General features: G+C 39.1%; 2 protein-coding genes across 2 annotated transcripts; one reads left to right on the plus strand and one right to left on the minus strand.

The window, feature by feature from the left end:
- Positions 1–1,559: 1,559 nt before the first annotated feature.
- LOC131429905 (ras-related protein Rab-1A) lies at positions 1,560–13,893 on the minus strand. The gene is made up of 6 exons (XM_058594356.1): positions 13,600–13,893; positions 4,116–4,188; positions 3,939–3,986; positions 3,827–3,874; positions 3,438–3,665; positions 1,560–3,348 (listed from the first exon to the last, which is right to left on the minus strand). The coding sequence occupies exons 1-6, from the start codon at positions 13,626–13,628 to the stop codon at positions 3,154–3,156; spliced, it is 621 nt and encodes a 206-aa protein (XP_058450339.1). The 5' UTR covers positions 13,629–13,893; the 3' UTR covers positions 1,560–3,153.
- A 2,630-nt stretch (positions 13,894–16,523) lies between these two features.
- Positions 16,524–18,939, plus strand: LOC131429911 (exocyst complex component 5). The gene is made up of 2 exons (XM_058594367.1): positions 16,524–16,662; positions 16,720–18,939. Exons 1-2 carry the CDS (start codon positions 16,630–16,632, stop codon positions 18,832–18,834), a joined length of 2,148 nt encoding a protein of 715 aa, XP_058450350.1. The 5' UTR covers positions 16,524–16,629; the 3' UTR covers positions 18,835–18,939.

Below are 18,939 nucleotides of genomic sequence, written 5' to 3' on the forward strand. Positions count from 1 at the left end.
CGACAAGGAAGTGTGGAAGAATTTATCCCCGGTATTCGGAATGGCTTACGTTTGTTACGGAAGCGCTAAAGAAGGCTGAATCTTCTTATGTTACTTTTGGTTAGGTCACAAGGATTCAGAGTGAATCACTTGTTACCTACGACAATTAAATAACTACATGTTAATACTACCGAAACACTGTGGTAGTCATTAACAACAATCGAACACTCTTCTCGGTGAATCCATTATTTCTATTCTATGAAGAATGTAGGAACATTTGCAGCTAAAAACGCACTCAACGGGTGAACAAATAAAAGGAAGGTTGTTGTTTTATGGACTAATAAAAGTTATAACGTTTGTGTGCGACACCAAAGCGATGGACCACAGCGTGAATAGCGAACCACTGATTTCCCATTTATTCGCTAAATAGCAATGAGAATGCCTATTCTCCGAGGAAAAATATAACGAGATCCAGCAATAAAAAATGTTATTACTGTTCAACGGCCACGTTAAGCTTAAAGGCAAACGAGCCGACAAAAAATAGAACTTTATAAAAATATGTAACTCTTCAGACGAGAATTTGTCATTGCACCATTATGTAACATCAAATAAATAATGTAGTTTTCGCTTGAGAAAACTGAAACTGACCCAGGGTAGTTTCATCAAACAAACACTTTTCACGGAACAGTGTTGGGTTCGCAGTTTGCAACGGGGGATTGAGCAAAACCTTATCTAAAAACCAGGTTTGAAACTACCGCGATTTTCAGTTCAACAACGATGACACTAGGTTCGAAACTAGCTTCAAACAAACGGTTTGACATCAGTTAGGGTGGAAACTGGGTTAGGTTTGGCATCAAGCGAAAACGACATAAAATGGTAGGACGAAGCGAGCACGTTTTCGCATTTATTTCTGACGGTGGTAAAAAGGTTGGGGGATATCCGAATTAACGAAAGGATGAGCGCTTTTTTTTACGAATGTAGTTTTTGCTTGAAAAAAAACTGAAACTAACCTGGGATTGTGTCCTCAATCAAACACGCACTGTGTTGGGTTCGCAATTAGCAACTTTCCCGTGAAATACTGGATCTTTCACCGCACTAACACGAGACGACGTGCTCACTTATTGATTTTTTCTTCTTTCTGTTTTTGATTGGAAAGGTTACAATGAACATACATCCAGCGGTTCCGTTTACAATCACATGGACTTTACTATTTTTGAATACCGATGGTATCTCGCGGCGTCGCCACTTCAGCACGAAAATACTTTCTTTCCTTCTCGCGAATTACTCGAATTTTTTACGCACTATCCGCGAATAAACGTGTTTACACGTTGAGAGCTCCACCGGTTGAAACTCGTTGATTTGGCATTTGTTTACTTCTGTTTTTCGCTTCTTTGAAACTGTCAACAATTGTTTTTTACCCTGCAGCAGAGAAATCGTGGCCTACTTTACACTTGTTCAAGATACGTTGACATACACATAGAACAAAAAAAAAAAGAATAAGCATGAGAAAGGGGACAACAGAGATATCTTCGAAGAATTGCTGTTTTCTGAAGGACAAAAATAAATAAAAGCTAAGACAGTTTGATTTTAAAGTTTTTTTCTTTATTTACGATTTGTTAGTTGTATTTTTTTCCCCGGATTCCATTCTATTGGTTGCGTGCTGCTTTTGCTGTTATTTTCGATTCAGTTTTGTTTCGTGTCTTCCAAACCATACGGAATCTTATGAATTTGTCATTGGTTTCTCTGTTTCAGAACGATCAAGTAGTAGTAGTAGTAGTAGTAATAGTAGCTGTTTGTAGTTGTAGAAAGTACAAAATATTTGCGTGCATGATGGGCAAAACCGAGAAGGGAAATTTCGTTATGTTGACTCTATTGTATTTGTGTTCAGGGAATACACTCGGAAAAAGTATTGTTCCTACGGTTGGGATCAAATGTGAGGAAAGAAACTGACTAAAATAAATTTGTTTTTTTTTTCTTCTTCTAATAGAACGAATTGCGTCAGACTAATGAATAAATACATCCGATATAAACTTTTCATCACTTGCTTGTTTAAAATAAATGTAGTAGACACAAAAAAAAGACTCAGCTTATTATATTATGAATATAAACTATATGATAAGAGCCTACGGAAATTTACTTCCCATTCTACTGCCCTGCAATCAGAGGGCCGTCTATCGATTTGTATAGTTCTTTCTACGTTTCAGACAAAAAAACCGTTAGAGTGGATTTACTTTCAATCGTATTAAAAATTGATGAACGGGATCAAACTAGGTCGCTATTTACTAGTGGAATTTCGCGATTTTCAAATTGTCCTGCTTGTCAGTTGGCCATTCTGCAACGACCACTCGGAAAGGTTCTGAAAATGCCAATAATATGCACAAAGAATACAAAGTGGGAGGCCGGGTTTGGATTGTTTTACCTTTTCCTCGATCGTTAAGGTCGTTGTTTTATGTCCAACCTTTCAAGACTGTCGTTTTTTTGTTGTTGTTTTCGGAAAAGAACGGAGCTCTGTTCTTTTTTTAAACCGATGGCAAAACTAATGCTTTGCTAATTTATTCAAAATTCACCTTTTTTTACTGTATAAGCGGTTCCTACCATTCATCAATACAAATATTAGCCTGTCACTTGTTCATCCAAACTTTAGCTAGTTTTCTCTTGGTTGGTTCGCTCTAGTAAAAGTATTTTCCTCTAATGAATAATATTGTTTCTCTTATGCTAGCGTTTATTCTTCAACATTCGCTACCTTTTCTTGCTTTTCTTCCTTATCTGCGCGCGTATGCTTTTCTTGTTTCACTGTTCCTATTTCCTAGATAAATAGAACCAGACTTGCGGCGTCCTAAACTGGTTATCATTTCTGCTGTGTTGTAGTCTGTATATAGATTTACTTTCGATTGAATGTGAGAATGCGTGTTCGAAAACGAAAAAAAAAAGGTATTTGCGTACCTGTTGCTGCTGCTGCTGCTGCCGCGGCTGCTGCAATACTCGATTGTATTTTATTGAGAACTATTATAGTAGAAGAACAGTGCACAATCATTTGAAGTTTGAAGTAATCATAGAAGAAACACGAAAACACGCTTGGTTTCCTGCTGCTGAATTTGTTTACTTGTTTTTTTTTGGGCTGAAATGTACACTAGAAACAGAACGTACGAGCGAATGAAATGTAGTAGAAACTGTTCAGCAGCAGCCCGACTTTGCCTCAACATTGCGACCTTTGTCGATCTTGACAGCACTAGGTGCTTCCGCTGAACTCGACGTTGGTCCGACACGATTCTTGATTTCCGCTGCCATCGTCATGAAAGCCTGCTCTACGTTGGTGGCATTCTTGGCGGATGTCTCCAGGAATGGAATGCCGAGCTGATTTGCATAGTCCTGTGAGCGAGGTGAAGGAAGAACGCCGTTAATCGAACGAAATCGGTTATAACCCGGTGAGAGAGAGAGAGAGAGAGAGAGAGTCTTACCATAGCCGTAGTCGTGTCGACTACCTTCTTAGTTTGCAGATCACACTTGTTGCCTACTAGTAGTTTGTTGACATTTTCACAGGCATAACGCTCGATCTCCTCCAGCCACTGTTTCACGTTGTTGAAGGACTCCTGATCGGTACAGTCGTACACCACGATGATACCATGTGCACCTCGATAGTACGATGACGTTATCGTGCGGAAACGTTCCTGTCCGGCAGTATCCCACTGTAATGGAAAAGGTGAAAATCGTGTCAGTTTGGACAAGAAGAGTAGAGACACTAACTTCTTGTTGTTAACATTTGTGGAATTTATGCGAGCTCTTTTTTACAGCACAGATATCTTAATTCGAATTGATATTCTAATAGAATAAACTAAAGTGCACTTACGATTTGTAGTTTGATCGTCTTCCCATCCAATTCGATTGTTCTAATTTTCTGCAATAATTAAAAGAAACTTTGTTAGTACTGTTCAAAATATTTCACGTTCAACATCACTTACAAAGTCGACTCCGATTGTACTGATGTAGCTTTCCGTGTACGTATCGTCCTGATGAATGTAGTTTTCGTTTTTTTTAATGATGTCCACAGTAGAGATTCCGTAACGACGGGCCAAAAAAAAATGAAAGAAACTTTGTAATGTCGTATTCTAGAAAATGTATTGCTAGTTGGTTCTTACGGCAAATCTCAGCAGTAGACATGACTTTCCGACACCCGAGTCGCCGATCAGCAGCAGTTTGAATAGGTAATCGCTGGAATAATTAATAGATTTATGAGTTTAATGGTCCAGGGCAATAACTTTTCAAAACGTGCGAATATTTTCATGTTCGGAAAACAAAAACAAAAAACCGCTGACGGATGATAAGATTAACTCGAAGTCAAAGTGCGAACAGTTTCAAATTAATGATAGACAAAACGGATTGACTTTTTCTTTTCAGATTTGCAACTTTTTTATGATTCTTTTCTTGATATGTACGTATCCAATTCGGTTGGAGAATTCTGAACAAACAGCAATGGAAACGTGAAAAATCTACATCGAAAATGCACAATATGAGCTTTGGATGACACGCTTTTCCCATACTACAGGTAAATGTTCAAAAGCTTCAAATATTTTGTTCGAGGCGGTTTTACTGGGTTTGATATAAGGTATGGCTTGACGACGGATCAGATCTTCACCTGGTCGTCAAAAGGTGACATAACTAAGTGCTCACAAGTTCCTATCTCATGCCTTCCCGTGTGTCTTTGATGACTTTTGGTCAATAGAACGGGGTCGAATGGGTGCTATCGCCTCGTGCGTTAGTAGCATAATGAGTGGGTGCGATTTTATTATAATATCTTGCGTGGTACTTCAACAAGGTGACGGACTCTCATCCCTATGTTTCAACATCGCTGTGGAAAGTAGAATGCGACTAGCCGACTTCAACAGCGAGTTTACGTTTTCCACGGAATCCGGCCAATTTGTCTGCTTTTGTGGCAATGCTGTACTATGCAGCAAAGTACGGACCGGTGATGAATGTGTCAAAACCAAAGTACATTAGACGATAGGAGATTCATCTTGGATCACAAAAGATGCAGATTCTTTTGAGTTGGTGGAGGATTTCGTCTACCTCTGATCCTTTTCTTTCTTTTTTTATAGTTGTTTTTATTTGCCTCTTTTGCACTTAAGCTTAACGCGTAGTATTTTTTTTTTCCTTGGAGGAGACGCGCTTTCGCTGTTATCTAGCGAATGAAGGGGGAGCAGTGGTTCACTTTTCACGCTCCCGTTCATTGGTTCGGCATCACTGTTATTGGCGGAAAATCGTTACTTATTTGACAGGCGTTGGGTAGATTGTTAACTGCAGCTGGTGTACTTTGTTCTATAGGGAATACGTTGGATGGTTTCGTTGAAGGGGATGCTTCATTGTTGTTGGTGGCTGTCACAGGTGTACTGGGAAGCACCGTTGTCCTTTGGTGTAGTTGTCTCCTTGTCCAGTTTATCACATGGCTTACCATAGTGAACAGCTTTTTGGTAATACTGACATGTGGCCATCTGATTGTCATAAGTAACAAGTGATTTGCACGGGATTCTTGTATCCTGACCGAAAGTCACATAAGAAGGTATAGGCCTCTTCAAGCACATGCGTAACAAACGTACGCCATTTAGAATACCTGGGAAAAAGTTCTTCCACTTTTCTTTTTCGATGGAGAGAATCTCTCCGTAGTGGGACATAGTTTTGCGAATATAAAGATCGATGACGCTTGAGGGACGATCATGCACACGCACTTCTATAGCAGTATCTTCCATATATACTGGAATGTTGTTCTTAATGTTTTCGTGTTCCACATAGTGTACATTGTTATTGTCTTTTGCGAATTGAATTGCATCCAACTCTCTATAAAACTGGATGTAAACTGCCTCTGATCCTTACTAACGTCTAAGCAATAAAGTGAATCTGTTCGCTTTCACATCTCATCCAAAACAGTCGATACTCGAGGTGGACAAAACAGTTGCTTTCAAAGAACCGATTTGTAGCCGATGGTTCTACCGAAAGAACTAGTTCTCCTGAGTCGTTCATACGTTCATCAGAAATTTTGTGTTTCTGAGAAAACCATACGAAAGCAAATATTTATATTTCAGTGGTTACAAAATGTTTAATAGTAACTGCAGTTTTTCTTGTGAATGTCGTTAGAGTAGATTACGTTCACTTTTGTGCACTTTTTCGGAGGTCGTATATTATGCCATTTACATTCTTGAAAACTATTACCTCTTTTACTATTGAATAAAAAAAAACTATTACCTCTTCGCAATATATATTTATTAATACACTTTCTTACAGAATTCAATTGCTTTTATTTATTTTGAAAATATTAGTGAATTATCGTTCTTCAGCAAAGAACTTCACTCATTCTTCCAGAGCTTCTTTTGAACCGTTTGCGAGCCATCCGCCCATCTCTGATCGCTACAACCAAAAAATTTTTCGTTCACAGTTTCATCACGAAAATTACAATTATTGTTATCTTCAGACAGTGAAACATTTTACCTTCGAAGCGAAAAATTGAAACATTGCTTAAGGAGCAAATGCATCTTGATCATGAAAGACTGCATTTGCTTCAATTCAATAAGAAAAATAATGTTGTGCACATCCAATTCTTGGAGAAATCGCCAGCAATCCGATTTGCTAGAGATAATAACGACGTGCATTATTAATGTAACATACCAGTTTATATGGAAGTGCGTGTGCATGATCTTCCTTCAGCCGTAAACAATATATTTATTCAAAAAACTATCGCAATACAGAGAGATTCTTTCCATTGAAAAAAAAGTGTGGAAAAGCTTTTCCCTCGGTATTCTGAAGGCTATACCTTCTTATGTGACTTTCGGTTAGGACACAAGGATTCCTTATAAATCAATTGTTACCTACGACAATCAGATTACTACATGTCAATATTGTCAAAAAGCTGTTCACTGCGGGAAACTGTGTGGTAAATAAACGAAAAACAGTTTTTTCAAGACGAAAACCAGAAACAAAAAACTGTAATCCTGTTGATGTATAACACGTCTTTGTTTTCTATGTAGTACCTTGATCAAAAAGATCCAATTTTCAGACATTTTCAGCTTGATACCTCGACATTTGTAAAAGTTACGCTGTATTGGGGTACATCTGCGATTGTGCGTGTCCTCGATTTTGTAGTTTTCATAATGGAATAGAATTTGCAACAAGTTTGCATTAAATTTGGCGTTGAAAACGGTTTCAATGGTGCGACGATATTGCAAATGTTAGAATAGTGTTTCGGCAACGATACTCTGAAGAAAACAGTCGTTTATCAGTGGCTGGAACGTTTCAAAACTGGTCGTGAGTCTGGGAATGATGATGAGAGAAGTGGTATGCCATCGACATCGAAAGTCAACGAAAACATGAACAAAATCATAGAATGGATGACCGTAGACCGCAAATTGACTATTAGAGAGATGACAGAGGAGAAGAACATTGATTTTGGATCTGACATTTTGGTTAATAATTTGAACCTTAGACGTGTCGCTGCAAAGTTGGTGCCGAAAGACCTGAACTACATGATAAAAGAGACCTCGTTGACGTCGCAACACATGACTTTCCAAGCTGAATCTGACCCAACATTCATCAAACGGATTACTACTGGAGACGAGACGTGGATTCACGAGTATGACACGCAATCCAGACATCAAGCGAGTGAATGGCGTACACCGAAAGAGCCGCGACCGAAAAAAAACCACGTCGTTTTCAGTCGAAAAAGAAGGTGAAGCTCACCGTTTTCATTGATTACAAGGGTGTTGTGTATCATGAGTTCCTCCCACAAGGCCAGACCGTCAACAAGAAGTATTGTTTGAGCGTTATGAGACGTTTGCGCGAAGCAATTCGCCGAAAAAGGCCAGATTTGGCTCCCTGCGACTTTTTCCTATTCGGTCGACTTGAAAAACCGCTCCGTGGAACGCGACAACTGAATATAAAAAATTTTCTGAGCATTGGATCAAGCGTTGGCGTAAGTGTGTTGCAGTCGATGAAGAATACTTTTTTGATGAATAATCTTGTATTTTTGATTTTGGAATAAATTCCGGGAACTTTTTGACCAAAGTAGTAGGTGGACCAACTACAAATACAAGGAAAAATACCTATAGAAATACGAACACTTACAGCTTGAACACTTACAGCTCAGTCGAATTTGCTTCAATCACTAAATGTTGAAAATGTTTCTACATATCAATTTCAAAGTATACTGCCCCGTATTTTTGTTTACATGTACAACTATAAGGCTAAGACACTGAGTTGGCTGAATCACTTTCCCTAACGGAGACGATGGATGGTAAGAGTAAGCGACATATCAGTCTATAAATAAAGCAAAAATATCGCCAAAGCTTCAGTCTCACATGAAACACGTCAGTGAAAAGTTGCTGTCAGACAGCAACGATTCGAAGCGCTGACTGATTTGCTTTGATCAAAAGTAATCCGATCACAGCTGCTTGTTGCTGATTCGTATGATGCTTGCACATGTGTGCATCTGCGAATGAAATTCAAAGCTAGATCTGCTTCAGAGTTGGAAAGATTTAGAAATAGTTCTTGATTGCTTAAGAATAATTTCCAATGTCAATCAGACGAAATCGTTCAATGAAGAAAAAATCTTTTTTTACTTCTAGACTGCCAAACTTGGGAAACCAAAGCGTAACACAAGCACGACTTAACGCTATTAATATAATTGCACGCAGAGAAAACATGAATACGAATTTGATTACAAGCGACTGAACAACGAAATCCCGAACACTAGAGCAAGCGCTATAAATATTACTGCATACAATTTGGCTCTTGATTTTTATTTTACTGGATACAAACTAAATACAGATAAGGTTCTACTTACAATCTCGGGAAAACAGCCTTTGTTAAAAAAAAAAAAACGCTAAAGCAGTTGTCTCCGCTACTGCTTGATGAATATTCAAGAAAAAAAAAGTTTGTTTAGAAAAATGTTCTAAACAACTGCAAAGGAAACTGCTTTTGAGTTTTACATCAATGGTTGTTTTTCGAAGATTGTAAATTACCCCTTAAGGGTGAGCAGAGTCTATGTTCTTGGTTCACGTGTTGGATGTTCTTCGAGCTTTTAAAGTAACAGCTTTGTGTTGCGAATAAGGATCAATAAATTGAGGCCCCCAAAAAATTGCACATCATTAATGAGGTATTATGAAGACTGAGTGAACAGTTTAATCGGTTGACTAGTTTGTATTTTATTAAAAATGTGTAGACGACTACGCTAAAATTCCCAACAAATGAACCGGAATAAAAATTATTTTAATTTAAAAACCCTATGCAAGTCGTGAAATACGAAGGAAGTCGAGAAGTCGTTCTCACTGTGGATTCCAAAAGTGACTGCGGTATCAGGAATCAGAACAAATTGGCTCAAATGGCACGTTCCCCTTGATATTTGGAGATTTGTGCCTTGCCATCAATTTGTTTTTAGCATCATTTTCCCGATATATAAGAGGGAAGGATTGAAAGGAAATGGTAAGGGTTGGACTAGGAGGATGGGAAAAATTGACGACACAAAAACACATAAAAGCAGAAGTAAATTCTGCACCCCTAAGGGATGCTGAACAATCTGCTGAGGATCACATTTAGTGGAAGCAAATGGAAATTCTGAACCTCTACGAGGTCCCGAACAGTCTGCTGTTAATAAAACCTCCAACCCCCGAGAGGATTTAGAGATCTTACAAAAGCGACACCATTTTGCACTCTCGGAAGAATGCAGAACGACTCGCAGTATGTACGAGCAGAAGTAAATTCGGTACCCCCAAAGAATGCCAAACAATCTGCTAAACCCTATTTAAGGTGAATACAGAAGGGATTCATTCACTCCAGGAAGAACGATGAACCCTTCTGACTATAGCTCCTTACCACATTGGGTGAGAAACAAGAGAATATCCTTTTGCGGGACAGTTACATATCAGATGATATGAAGTACCATAATCGCACTTACACAAATCACACGAATAATACTCAGCACGTTGAATAGTAGCCATGTGATAAATGAGTTTGCAATGTCCAGTCAGAGCTCTGACCAGAATACTTCAATGATACTTGGAGAAATGCAGTAGACACTTTGACATTTTCAGATTTAAATCTGGTAGAAATGCTTTTGTCTGAGCGCAAGTTTGCAAGCTGCGCCAGTAGCTGGCATGTTTGGATGCAGCCCAAGAACGTATCTTGTGCTTTATCCAACTAGTTGAAAGTGGTAAAGCTAGTTCAGGACCAACGAAATCATTCGTTGCACCAGCTCTAGCCAACTCATCAGCCCATTCATTTCCAGTAATACCAGAATGGCCGGGTACCCATAAGAAGTAAACAGCATCTGAAATGCTGAGGTCTTCAATTTGAGTTCGACATGCGATCACTAGATTCGACCGTGAGCCATTCGAACTGAGTGCTTTTAAGGCTGCCTAACTGTCGGAACAAAAATAAATACGTTTACCACAGATCCTCTGCTGAAGTGCCGATTGTACTCCACACAGAATTGCGTAGATTTCTGCTTGGAACACAGTACAGTATCTACCAAGTGAATGAGACTGCTCCAGCCTCATTTCACGACAGTAGACACCAGCACCAGCACGACCATTCAACAGAGAACCGTCCGTAAAACAAACTATGTGTTCATCAAGTTGTCGTTCCAGACAACCAGACAACCATTCCTAACGAAGAGGATAGCTCACATTGAATGTTTTAAAAGGAAAACTGCATGTGAGAGTTAGGTCACTAGGAGCGAGTAAATACTCATCCCACGTAACCATTTGAGACCACAAGCGAGTGTGGTTGGTAGCATAATCTAATGGGTTACTGTTCCAAAGCCCTGTAACCCTAAGACGGTATGCACAAGATAATGCTTCTTGTTTTAGGAACACATGTAGTGGTTTAATACACAGTAGCGCCTCTAGAGCAGCATTAGGAGTTGTCGTGAATGCTCCTGTCATCGCCATTAGGACCATCCTTTGGAGATGATTTAGCTTTGACTGAACTGTCGCGACTTCTCCTTTCTGCCACCATACAAGACATCCATATGCTAAAATTGGTCTAACAATAGTTGTGTAGATCCAATTAATATATCTGGGTTTGAGTCCCCATGATTTTCCAAAAGCTCGTCTGCATTGGCCGAAAGCCATGCCAGCTCTTACAATCCTGAAGTCAATGTGAGCAGACCAATTCAGTTTTGAGTCAAGAATAACCCCGACGTATTTAACTTGATCGACCACAGTGACCCCTGAACCAAAGAACTGCAACGGACGAGCTCCTGTAATTATCCTACGATGAGTGAAAAGCACCATTTGATGTTTTGCCCGGATTTACAGATAATCTAACCTGACAACATCATTGTTGAACAGATCGCAGGGCTTGCTGCATTAAATCAAAGAGAGTGTTAATGCTTATACCGGTCATCAATATATGATAATCGTCGGCAAAACCATAAGTCGGAAATCCAAGGTTATTAAGTTTCCTTAACAAACCATCAGCGACTAGGCTCCATAAAAGTGGGTATAGTACACCACCTTGAGGAAAAACCCAAGATATTCCGTTCACGACTGCAATGTTTAACCTCCTGCAGCCATTCAGCCATCGGCACGGAAATACACCTTGACTTAGGAGTTCCTATTTTTGTGGCCTTTTACGACATGGAACAGGAAACCAGTGGATCAATTCTTGGTAAAAAATAATTCCGCCGGATACCACACGGCTTCAAGTGACTGCGGTAAGTCAAGACCGATCCCGCATCAGATGAACAGTGAACAAAATGCTTAGGAAACCGCTGGACCTCTACGGTCTTGAGACCTGTACTATGCCCGAGAAATACCTGCAGACACTTGCAGTATTCGAGCGACGAGTGCTAAGGACAATCTTTGGCGATGTTCAGAAGAACGGTGCACGGTGACGAAGGATGAATGACGAGTTCGCTGCACTCTACCGGGAGAACCCGATGGACAGGACATGTAGCAAGAATGCCGGACAGCAATACCTACAAAGTCATCTAGGGTTTTGATTAGTAAGTGTTTCTCAAGTAGAGTAAAATTTACGTCTGCTTAGCGGTTTACGTTGAACTGCTGAGTGGCGTGACAATTCAACAGTCTTAAAAATCTTTCAACACTATGCTTTTTTTCTCCAAAAAACAATCAGTGTTTTTTGGTACCAATCGAAGCATTTGAGGCCCAAAATATTCCTGGGATATGGCGAGATATATCCTATGGTGAGATTGTTGAACAGGAAGCAGTTGGTTCAGTAGCTAGTTTTTGCTTTCTCTAGACACAACAATCGCTAATCAATGGGTTCAAATTGGATGACATGATTCTAAGATCGTAGTATATAAACAGTACTCAAAACTATTTATAAATAACACGAGTGCGACCTTTGACTGGAGGAATCCAAACCTCAACAACGAATGTTGTCACAATCGCTCAGAGGTTACGATAGAACATACGCATCTGGTTCTGGTGTTTAGTAGTAAAATAAACTGTCGATTCGTCTATCGGAAACCGAGATAAGACGCAGTATATTTATTCTGTCTAAATCTGTCCCTCGTTCTACTATCACAGTTATAGCATAGTTTATTATTGAACTTCCCTACAAATTTGATCGGGTCACTTATTTGATGAGATATTAAATATCTGATAATTTGACAGTATTGAAACATGCTGTTATGAGAAAAAGTCGTCGAATACAAACAAATCCACCTCGAAAACATTCCGTCAGATCCACAAGATTTAGATAACCCATTCGAAAAGTGATGTAACGAACAGGTCTGTGGATGTAACCTTGTTTGCATAGTCAATGTTTTAGTACCAGGCCTAGTCTAACGACTGTTTGTTTATTGTAACCCATCAAAGTGGGCCATTTAAAGAACGCCATTACCGAAAATAACAGCGAAACGGTTGAAGAAGGGGTGGGTAGCATCAGCAAAGCGAACGAGGAACAAAAATAAGAAACAAAAAAAATCAACACCGATGTTCTATCAAACAATGAATGAGTAACGTCTGATTTCGGGTGTGCCTGTATTGGTGATTCAGTCAGTGATCACTGTTTGAACAACCACGGCTAGTGACTCATTTTATTCGAGTGCACATACACGAACAAACACACACATAACTGAAATACTATACTGCTGGCGCTAATAGATGATGGTTCCCAGGAATCGCAGAAAAAGCACGGCTCTCGGTGAAACGACGTACTGGTGGAATTTGCTTTGTTAGACTTCAGCTCCACGACAAAGCAGCTTATCAGACAATGAACGAATAGACTTTAATCCTAGTTCTAATGGCGCAAGATTTGGGTTAGAACAGGAAAACCATTATCCGTTTCGAGGCAGGCAGTCAAGCCGACCAAGGGAATCCAAAATCGATTCGGTAACAAATAGGATTCGCACTTGAATCACTGTTCATTCCTGTTGTTTTTCTGATCACTTCAGTGTGAAAAGTAATTTCAATTCCCGTTGCCTTCCAATTTGCTGCAACAACAGAGCAGAGACGTCGTCATCATTTTCATTACAAAGCGAGATTGCAAGACGCAACGGATCACGAGAGGAGCAGAAAAGTAGGGAGCCACGGAGCGGAGAAGTGAACGGATGGAAGAAAAATGGATAGTCAGCAGTATGAAAAATCGGGCTCTTGCCTAGCGCAAACTTACTATTCGGGACTCATAGCAGATGCTGTCATTTCCTAGTAAACCACTCGTAAATCCGGAACGGCTGTGTCCTTCTGTTCAACTGTAAACCAACCCGAAAAGACGAGAATGCACTATTAATCCACCTTTTTTCACTTCTCTCTCTCGTCGAGACAGCAGAAAAGCAGTATCAGTGGTATCTTTTTTTTCTTCTTTTATTCGCGGCGCAACACTAATCACGAACGGAGATCCGAAAGAAACCTTCGAGAGAGATTTTTCTTCGCGACTGACGGCTCGTTTTGAGTCTCACTGGCACTGACACGACTACGAAGATCGCTGCCAACCGAACAGATCCGAAACAAACGTCACCTGACAGCGAAACGACAATGTCACTAAATGCTACACGCTCCGTCAAACTAACACAGTAGAAAGAAGCCTGGTTACACACATGGTTGGGTAACGTTTGTTGACAATAAGAAAAACAAATCCTTTTTTTGTATTCGAACGTTAGTCTTTAAACAAAGGCTGATAGTGATAGGATTTTACCCTATATACTGTAATTTTTATGATTACTCATATAGTAAATAAGCCTATATATGCAAATAAACCTATATATGAAATTCTAGTGATGCATCGTTTGCAATTTTTTTCTCTCAATTCAGAGATTTTTGTTTGCCGCTGCCGATATTTATGGACCCGCAGATTTTTGAAGATATTACTTATTATCTAATGGTAAATGGAAATTTTTGAAATTTACATCGTTCGGGCTTTTGACTTTCATTTTTACTCGCTGGATAGCGATTTTTTCCACTGCTATTAAAGCAGTTCGATTGCACAAAATTCTTGAAACCTGCTTATAAATTTAACTTAACATCCCTGATGTTAACGACATGTGGCATTCGAATTAATATTAGTGTGCGAGCAAAACGCTCCCGTCAAAATTTTTATCACTAAAGTCTTAAAATTCATAGCATTCGCAATATCTTGATAACAATTGAATTGATGAAATGAAATAACATTGACCAAAGGGGCAGATCACTACGAATGTACGATTTGAAGATCTAATAAAATTTTTCAGAGATTTAAAACTCTTTCTAAATTCAAGTGAAATGAAGAAATCAAAAACGAGTGAAAATATTCCTGCTAATTTCGCTAATTTCACTTAAGTTTCAATAGATCTCCGCTTGAAGCAATCAAATTCAAGCGTGAGTATACAAAATAAGAGTAATAGTAGAGAATGATTTATATGTATTCAAAGGTACTTTTTAAATCAATTTTTTACACTAACAACAAAAATTTGAAATACTGGTCAAGGAAAATGAAAAAAATGTTTTTTTTTTAAATTGAAGTTTACCGAGTTTTTAATCCATATTATCCATAGTTTAGTTGATGTCAACGGTAAACTTCATGTTGATTCAACTATACTCTGATAAATTTAACAGATAGGTTCTGTTGAAAGCAAGGGGCGCGTCACTTTTAATATGCCCTTTTTATAGCCAATTCGCCAAAATGACAATTAACTTTCATTGTGAAAAAAAGTAAATTTGCAGTTAATTCAGCTGTGTACCAACTCGCAAATTATTTTAACTTTTAGTTAAAATTTAAGAATTGAGCCGTTATTTTCTGTCGAGTAGCTAAATAGCAAAGTTAAACATATGCAAAGTAATTTGTTTTTTTTTGTACTGGAAATAAAATGATATCAAGTGATAATTGCAATATGGAGAGCGTAAGCTGAACTTCGAAAAAAACTTACATCGATTGACAATGTATTGATTATTTCCATTAGAGTATATTCTTTGACTGAAATAAATAAAAAGAAATTAAACAAAACAATTTTTTATTAAAGATCTGAAATAAATTTTTTTGCAAGATTTTTTAGTATCGGAAAATAGTTATCGAACTGTCAAAAATAACCAGATACTTGAAGTCAACATTGAAAATCGTGTTATTTTTAGAAGAAATCGCTCATTGTGAGCACGTTGCATCGTGTTAGTCCGGAGAAAATTCGAGTATTTTGCAAGAAAGAAAAGATTTTCATCCGTACTTTGACGACTCGACGCAGCCACACAGCGAGATTTTAGCTTGTAGTCCTGTGAAAAGAAAGTCCATTGGACTATAAATGAAAATTAACCGGCAATATAGCCTTAGTTGCTGTGCCATCAAATCGACGTCATCTCAAGTGAGGTGACGTCGACCAGAAATAGAAGAAGAATACAAATGTTCGTTTAACATCTGGTACTGTTAGAAAATGGAAATAGTGTCTGTAATTCTATACGAATATTTTGTAAGTAAACATGAAAATTAAGAAGTTATTAACAAGAGTTAATTAAAAGAGACTCTCATTGATTTACATGACTTCATGACATGTTCACGTCAAATTAATAACTGAGTTTACAATGCGAGCTCACCAAGGTGATTCGATTCGATGAATCAGTCCAACAGCTTATTTAAATTGAGCTGAAGGTATTCTGTACTATGCACCGTTTTTCTTTCATATGTTCGCATGGTCGAAACTGAATCATTGAATCATATTAGCAAACATCTCTGAAGCATAGTTATTATGCCACATTTGTTTACTGTCTGTAAAAATGACATCCCTGGTTGTGTCTATTGAGCGAGAGGTATGATTGCTTACTTGCAATGTCTTATTTAATCCGTTGAAGAAGGATAGATGCATGTTTGGAAGAACAAACAAAAGTTCGTGGAAGAAGAAATGTCCTTCTTCACAATGCGGAGAACTGGGTAGAAAGAGTGAGTTGGAGAGCTGCGGTATTTATTAAAATAGAGCTGTGAACTGTCAGCTCATTTTTATGATTCGATTCAGTAATACAGCTCAGGAGCGAATTGCTCATCTCTGGAAGTATAACGAATTCTGTTAGATTCTGATCAGTGTATCGTTTAAAAAACTTATCACCATTCATATATTCCATCTTGGTTAAACCAGTAAAATGAACAGTCATAACAAATCTTCTGTTTTTGAAAACGCCCGTAATTTTCGAAGGATGCATTGAACAATTGTTTATTTTCTTTGTTATTTATTGCCAGAATTGAAAAATGCTGTCGCAATACGTTGAAGAGCTTGAGCAGGTTTGTGCAAATGATAAACAAAAGTAGTTCGCATTGTATTCAGTCGACATCTTCCAGGATCCTTTCGAAGTGGAGGAATTCATCGAACGGCTTTGCTGGCGAACCAACAACGAAATCGGATCAGATCAATTTGACCCGGATTTACTGTACCAGACATTTGTGGAAACGATTAAGGATTTGAAAATTCTACAGGAACGCCAGCAGCGTAAATGCGACAAGCTGGAAGATGCCTTGAAGGACGAGCAAAAGGTGTTTGTCAAAGCAATCGAAAAGTTTGTCGGAAAACATCAGGTTTCGGTGGATTACTTTCACCAGCTGGACGAAAAGATAAATTCGGTAGCCGGAAAAGTGATTCATTTGGGTGAGCAGTTAGAGAATGTTAACATTCCGAGAAGTCGAGCCGTCGAAGCCCAGTTACTATTGAATCATATGGGAGATTTTTTGACACCGGGTCCGATCGTCAACGATATTTACAGTGATAAGACAAGACTGTTTGAGGCTGCCGATATCGTACAAAAGTTGTACATGATATCCCAGGATCTTCCGGCGAGTCGATTTCTAACAGCAAAGAAAAAAATCGAAGGAAAGTACGATGAGATTGAGATGCAGCTGATTGAGGAGTTCGCCACAGCTCAGAAGATGGAGAGTATCGAACGAATGAAGGAAATATCCACTATTCTGTCTCAGTTTAAAGGTTATTCGCAAGTGATTGATGTTTACATTGAGCAAAGTCAAGCGGTGACCTACGGAGGGCGGGATGTTTTCGACGGGATTGTACCCCTGTGTCACAAAAACTATAAAATCATAAAACAGGTGTTCAACTCACCGGATCAAGTTATGAGCAAATTTATTCTGAACATTTATCAGCTAAAGATTAATCAATTTGTGCAGACTAAACTGGACGATAGGAAAGATGAGAGTAAATATTTGAAGTCATTGTATGAGCTCTATTCAAGAACCCTGAAGCTTTCGAACGAGCTGCAGGAATTTATGAAGGAATCGGATGACGATTTACTCCAGAAGCTAACAGCCAACATATTTTCGACACATTTGAGTTCATACATTGAGGTTGAATGCCGCAACTTGGATGCAAAGTGTCAGATTGAGCTGCGAAAGTTCTACGAGAACAAAAATCACCAGAAAAAGCAAGTGGAACGATTCCAGGAGCTTCGTCGTGATATGCAAGCTTTGATTGGGACCCGGGCAAACATCAACATTGCTCAGATAGAGGATTATGGTGGCGAAACGTTTCTCTCGGAGGAATTGGCCATCAATCTTCTGCAGCAGTCCTCTTGTGCGTTAGAACGTTGCTGTCTGTTGTCGAGGGAAGCTGACCTACCGAAGCATATCCTGAAAATCGTTGATATTCTGTTGAGATTCCTTCTTCATGAACACGTTGATTATGCACTGGATCTCGGTCTTCAAGCCATTCCGATTGCTGAGTGCAAAAGCATTCCTCAAATTTATTTTTTCGATGTCGCTCAAAAGTGCAACACCATTGTTCATTTGCTGGAGAAAACGTATAACGCTAGTGTGATTCCAAATGTCCTGTCCACGGCCCAGTATACTGATTGTATTCAAAAGAAACGGTACTATTTGGAATCGATCGAAAGCAAAATCGAAACTGGTCTGGAACGAACACTGAATGCTATTTTTGGATGGGTTAAAACGTTCCTTCAGAATGAGCAGAAGAAAAACGACTTCAAGCCCGACTCGGATGTGGACACGGTCGCTTCGAGTGCCTGTCTGTCGGTGGTTCAGTACATTAATCCATTGATTGCACTGATTCAGCGAACGATCGACGGAGAAAACCTAACAGCCGCGATGACCGAGTTCGGTGTTCGCTACCATCGTGTCATCTACGAACATTTGCAGCAGTTCCAGTACAACACGGCCGGCGCGATGTGTGCGATCTGTGACGTGAATGAGTACAGGAAAAGTGCCCGAGCCTTACAGGCTCCTCTCGTTACGCAGCTGTTCGATGTTCTTCATGCTCTGTGCAACCTGCTGCTTGTGAAAGTGGAAAATCTACAGGAGGTATGCGGCGGAGATACACTGAACTATCTGGACAAATCGGTGGTGATGAATTTTATTCAACTTCGTAGCGATTACAAGACGATAAAAATTTCCAATTCTCTCAAAGGAATCTCCGACCAGCGGGGAGTGATTTAGGACGAATGGGCCGGTGCATTCCTGATCGTAGAGTTCTATTGTTAATACCAATGAAATGTTAATAATTTCGAAAAATTAAACAATATCGTTTCCGTACAATTTACG

The sequence above is a fragment of the Malaya genurostris genome, chromosome 1 (genome assembly GCF_030247185.1).
Source record: "Malaya genurostris strain Urasoe2022 chromosome 1, Malgen_1.1, whole genome shotgun sequence".
NCBI classification, from domain to species: Eukaryota; Metazoa; Arthropoda; class Insecta; order Diptera; family Culicidae; genus Malaya; species Malaya genurostris.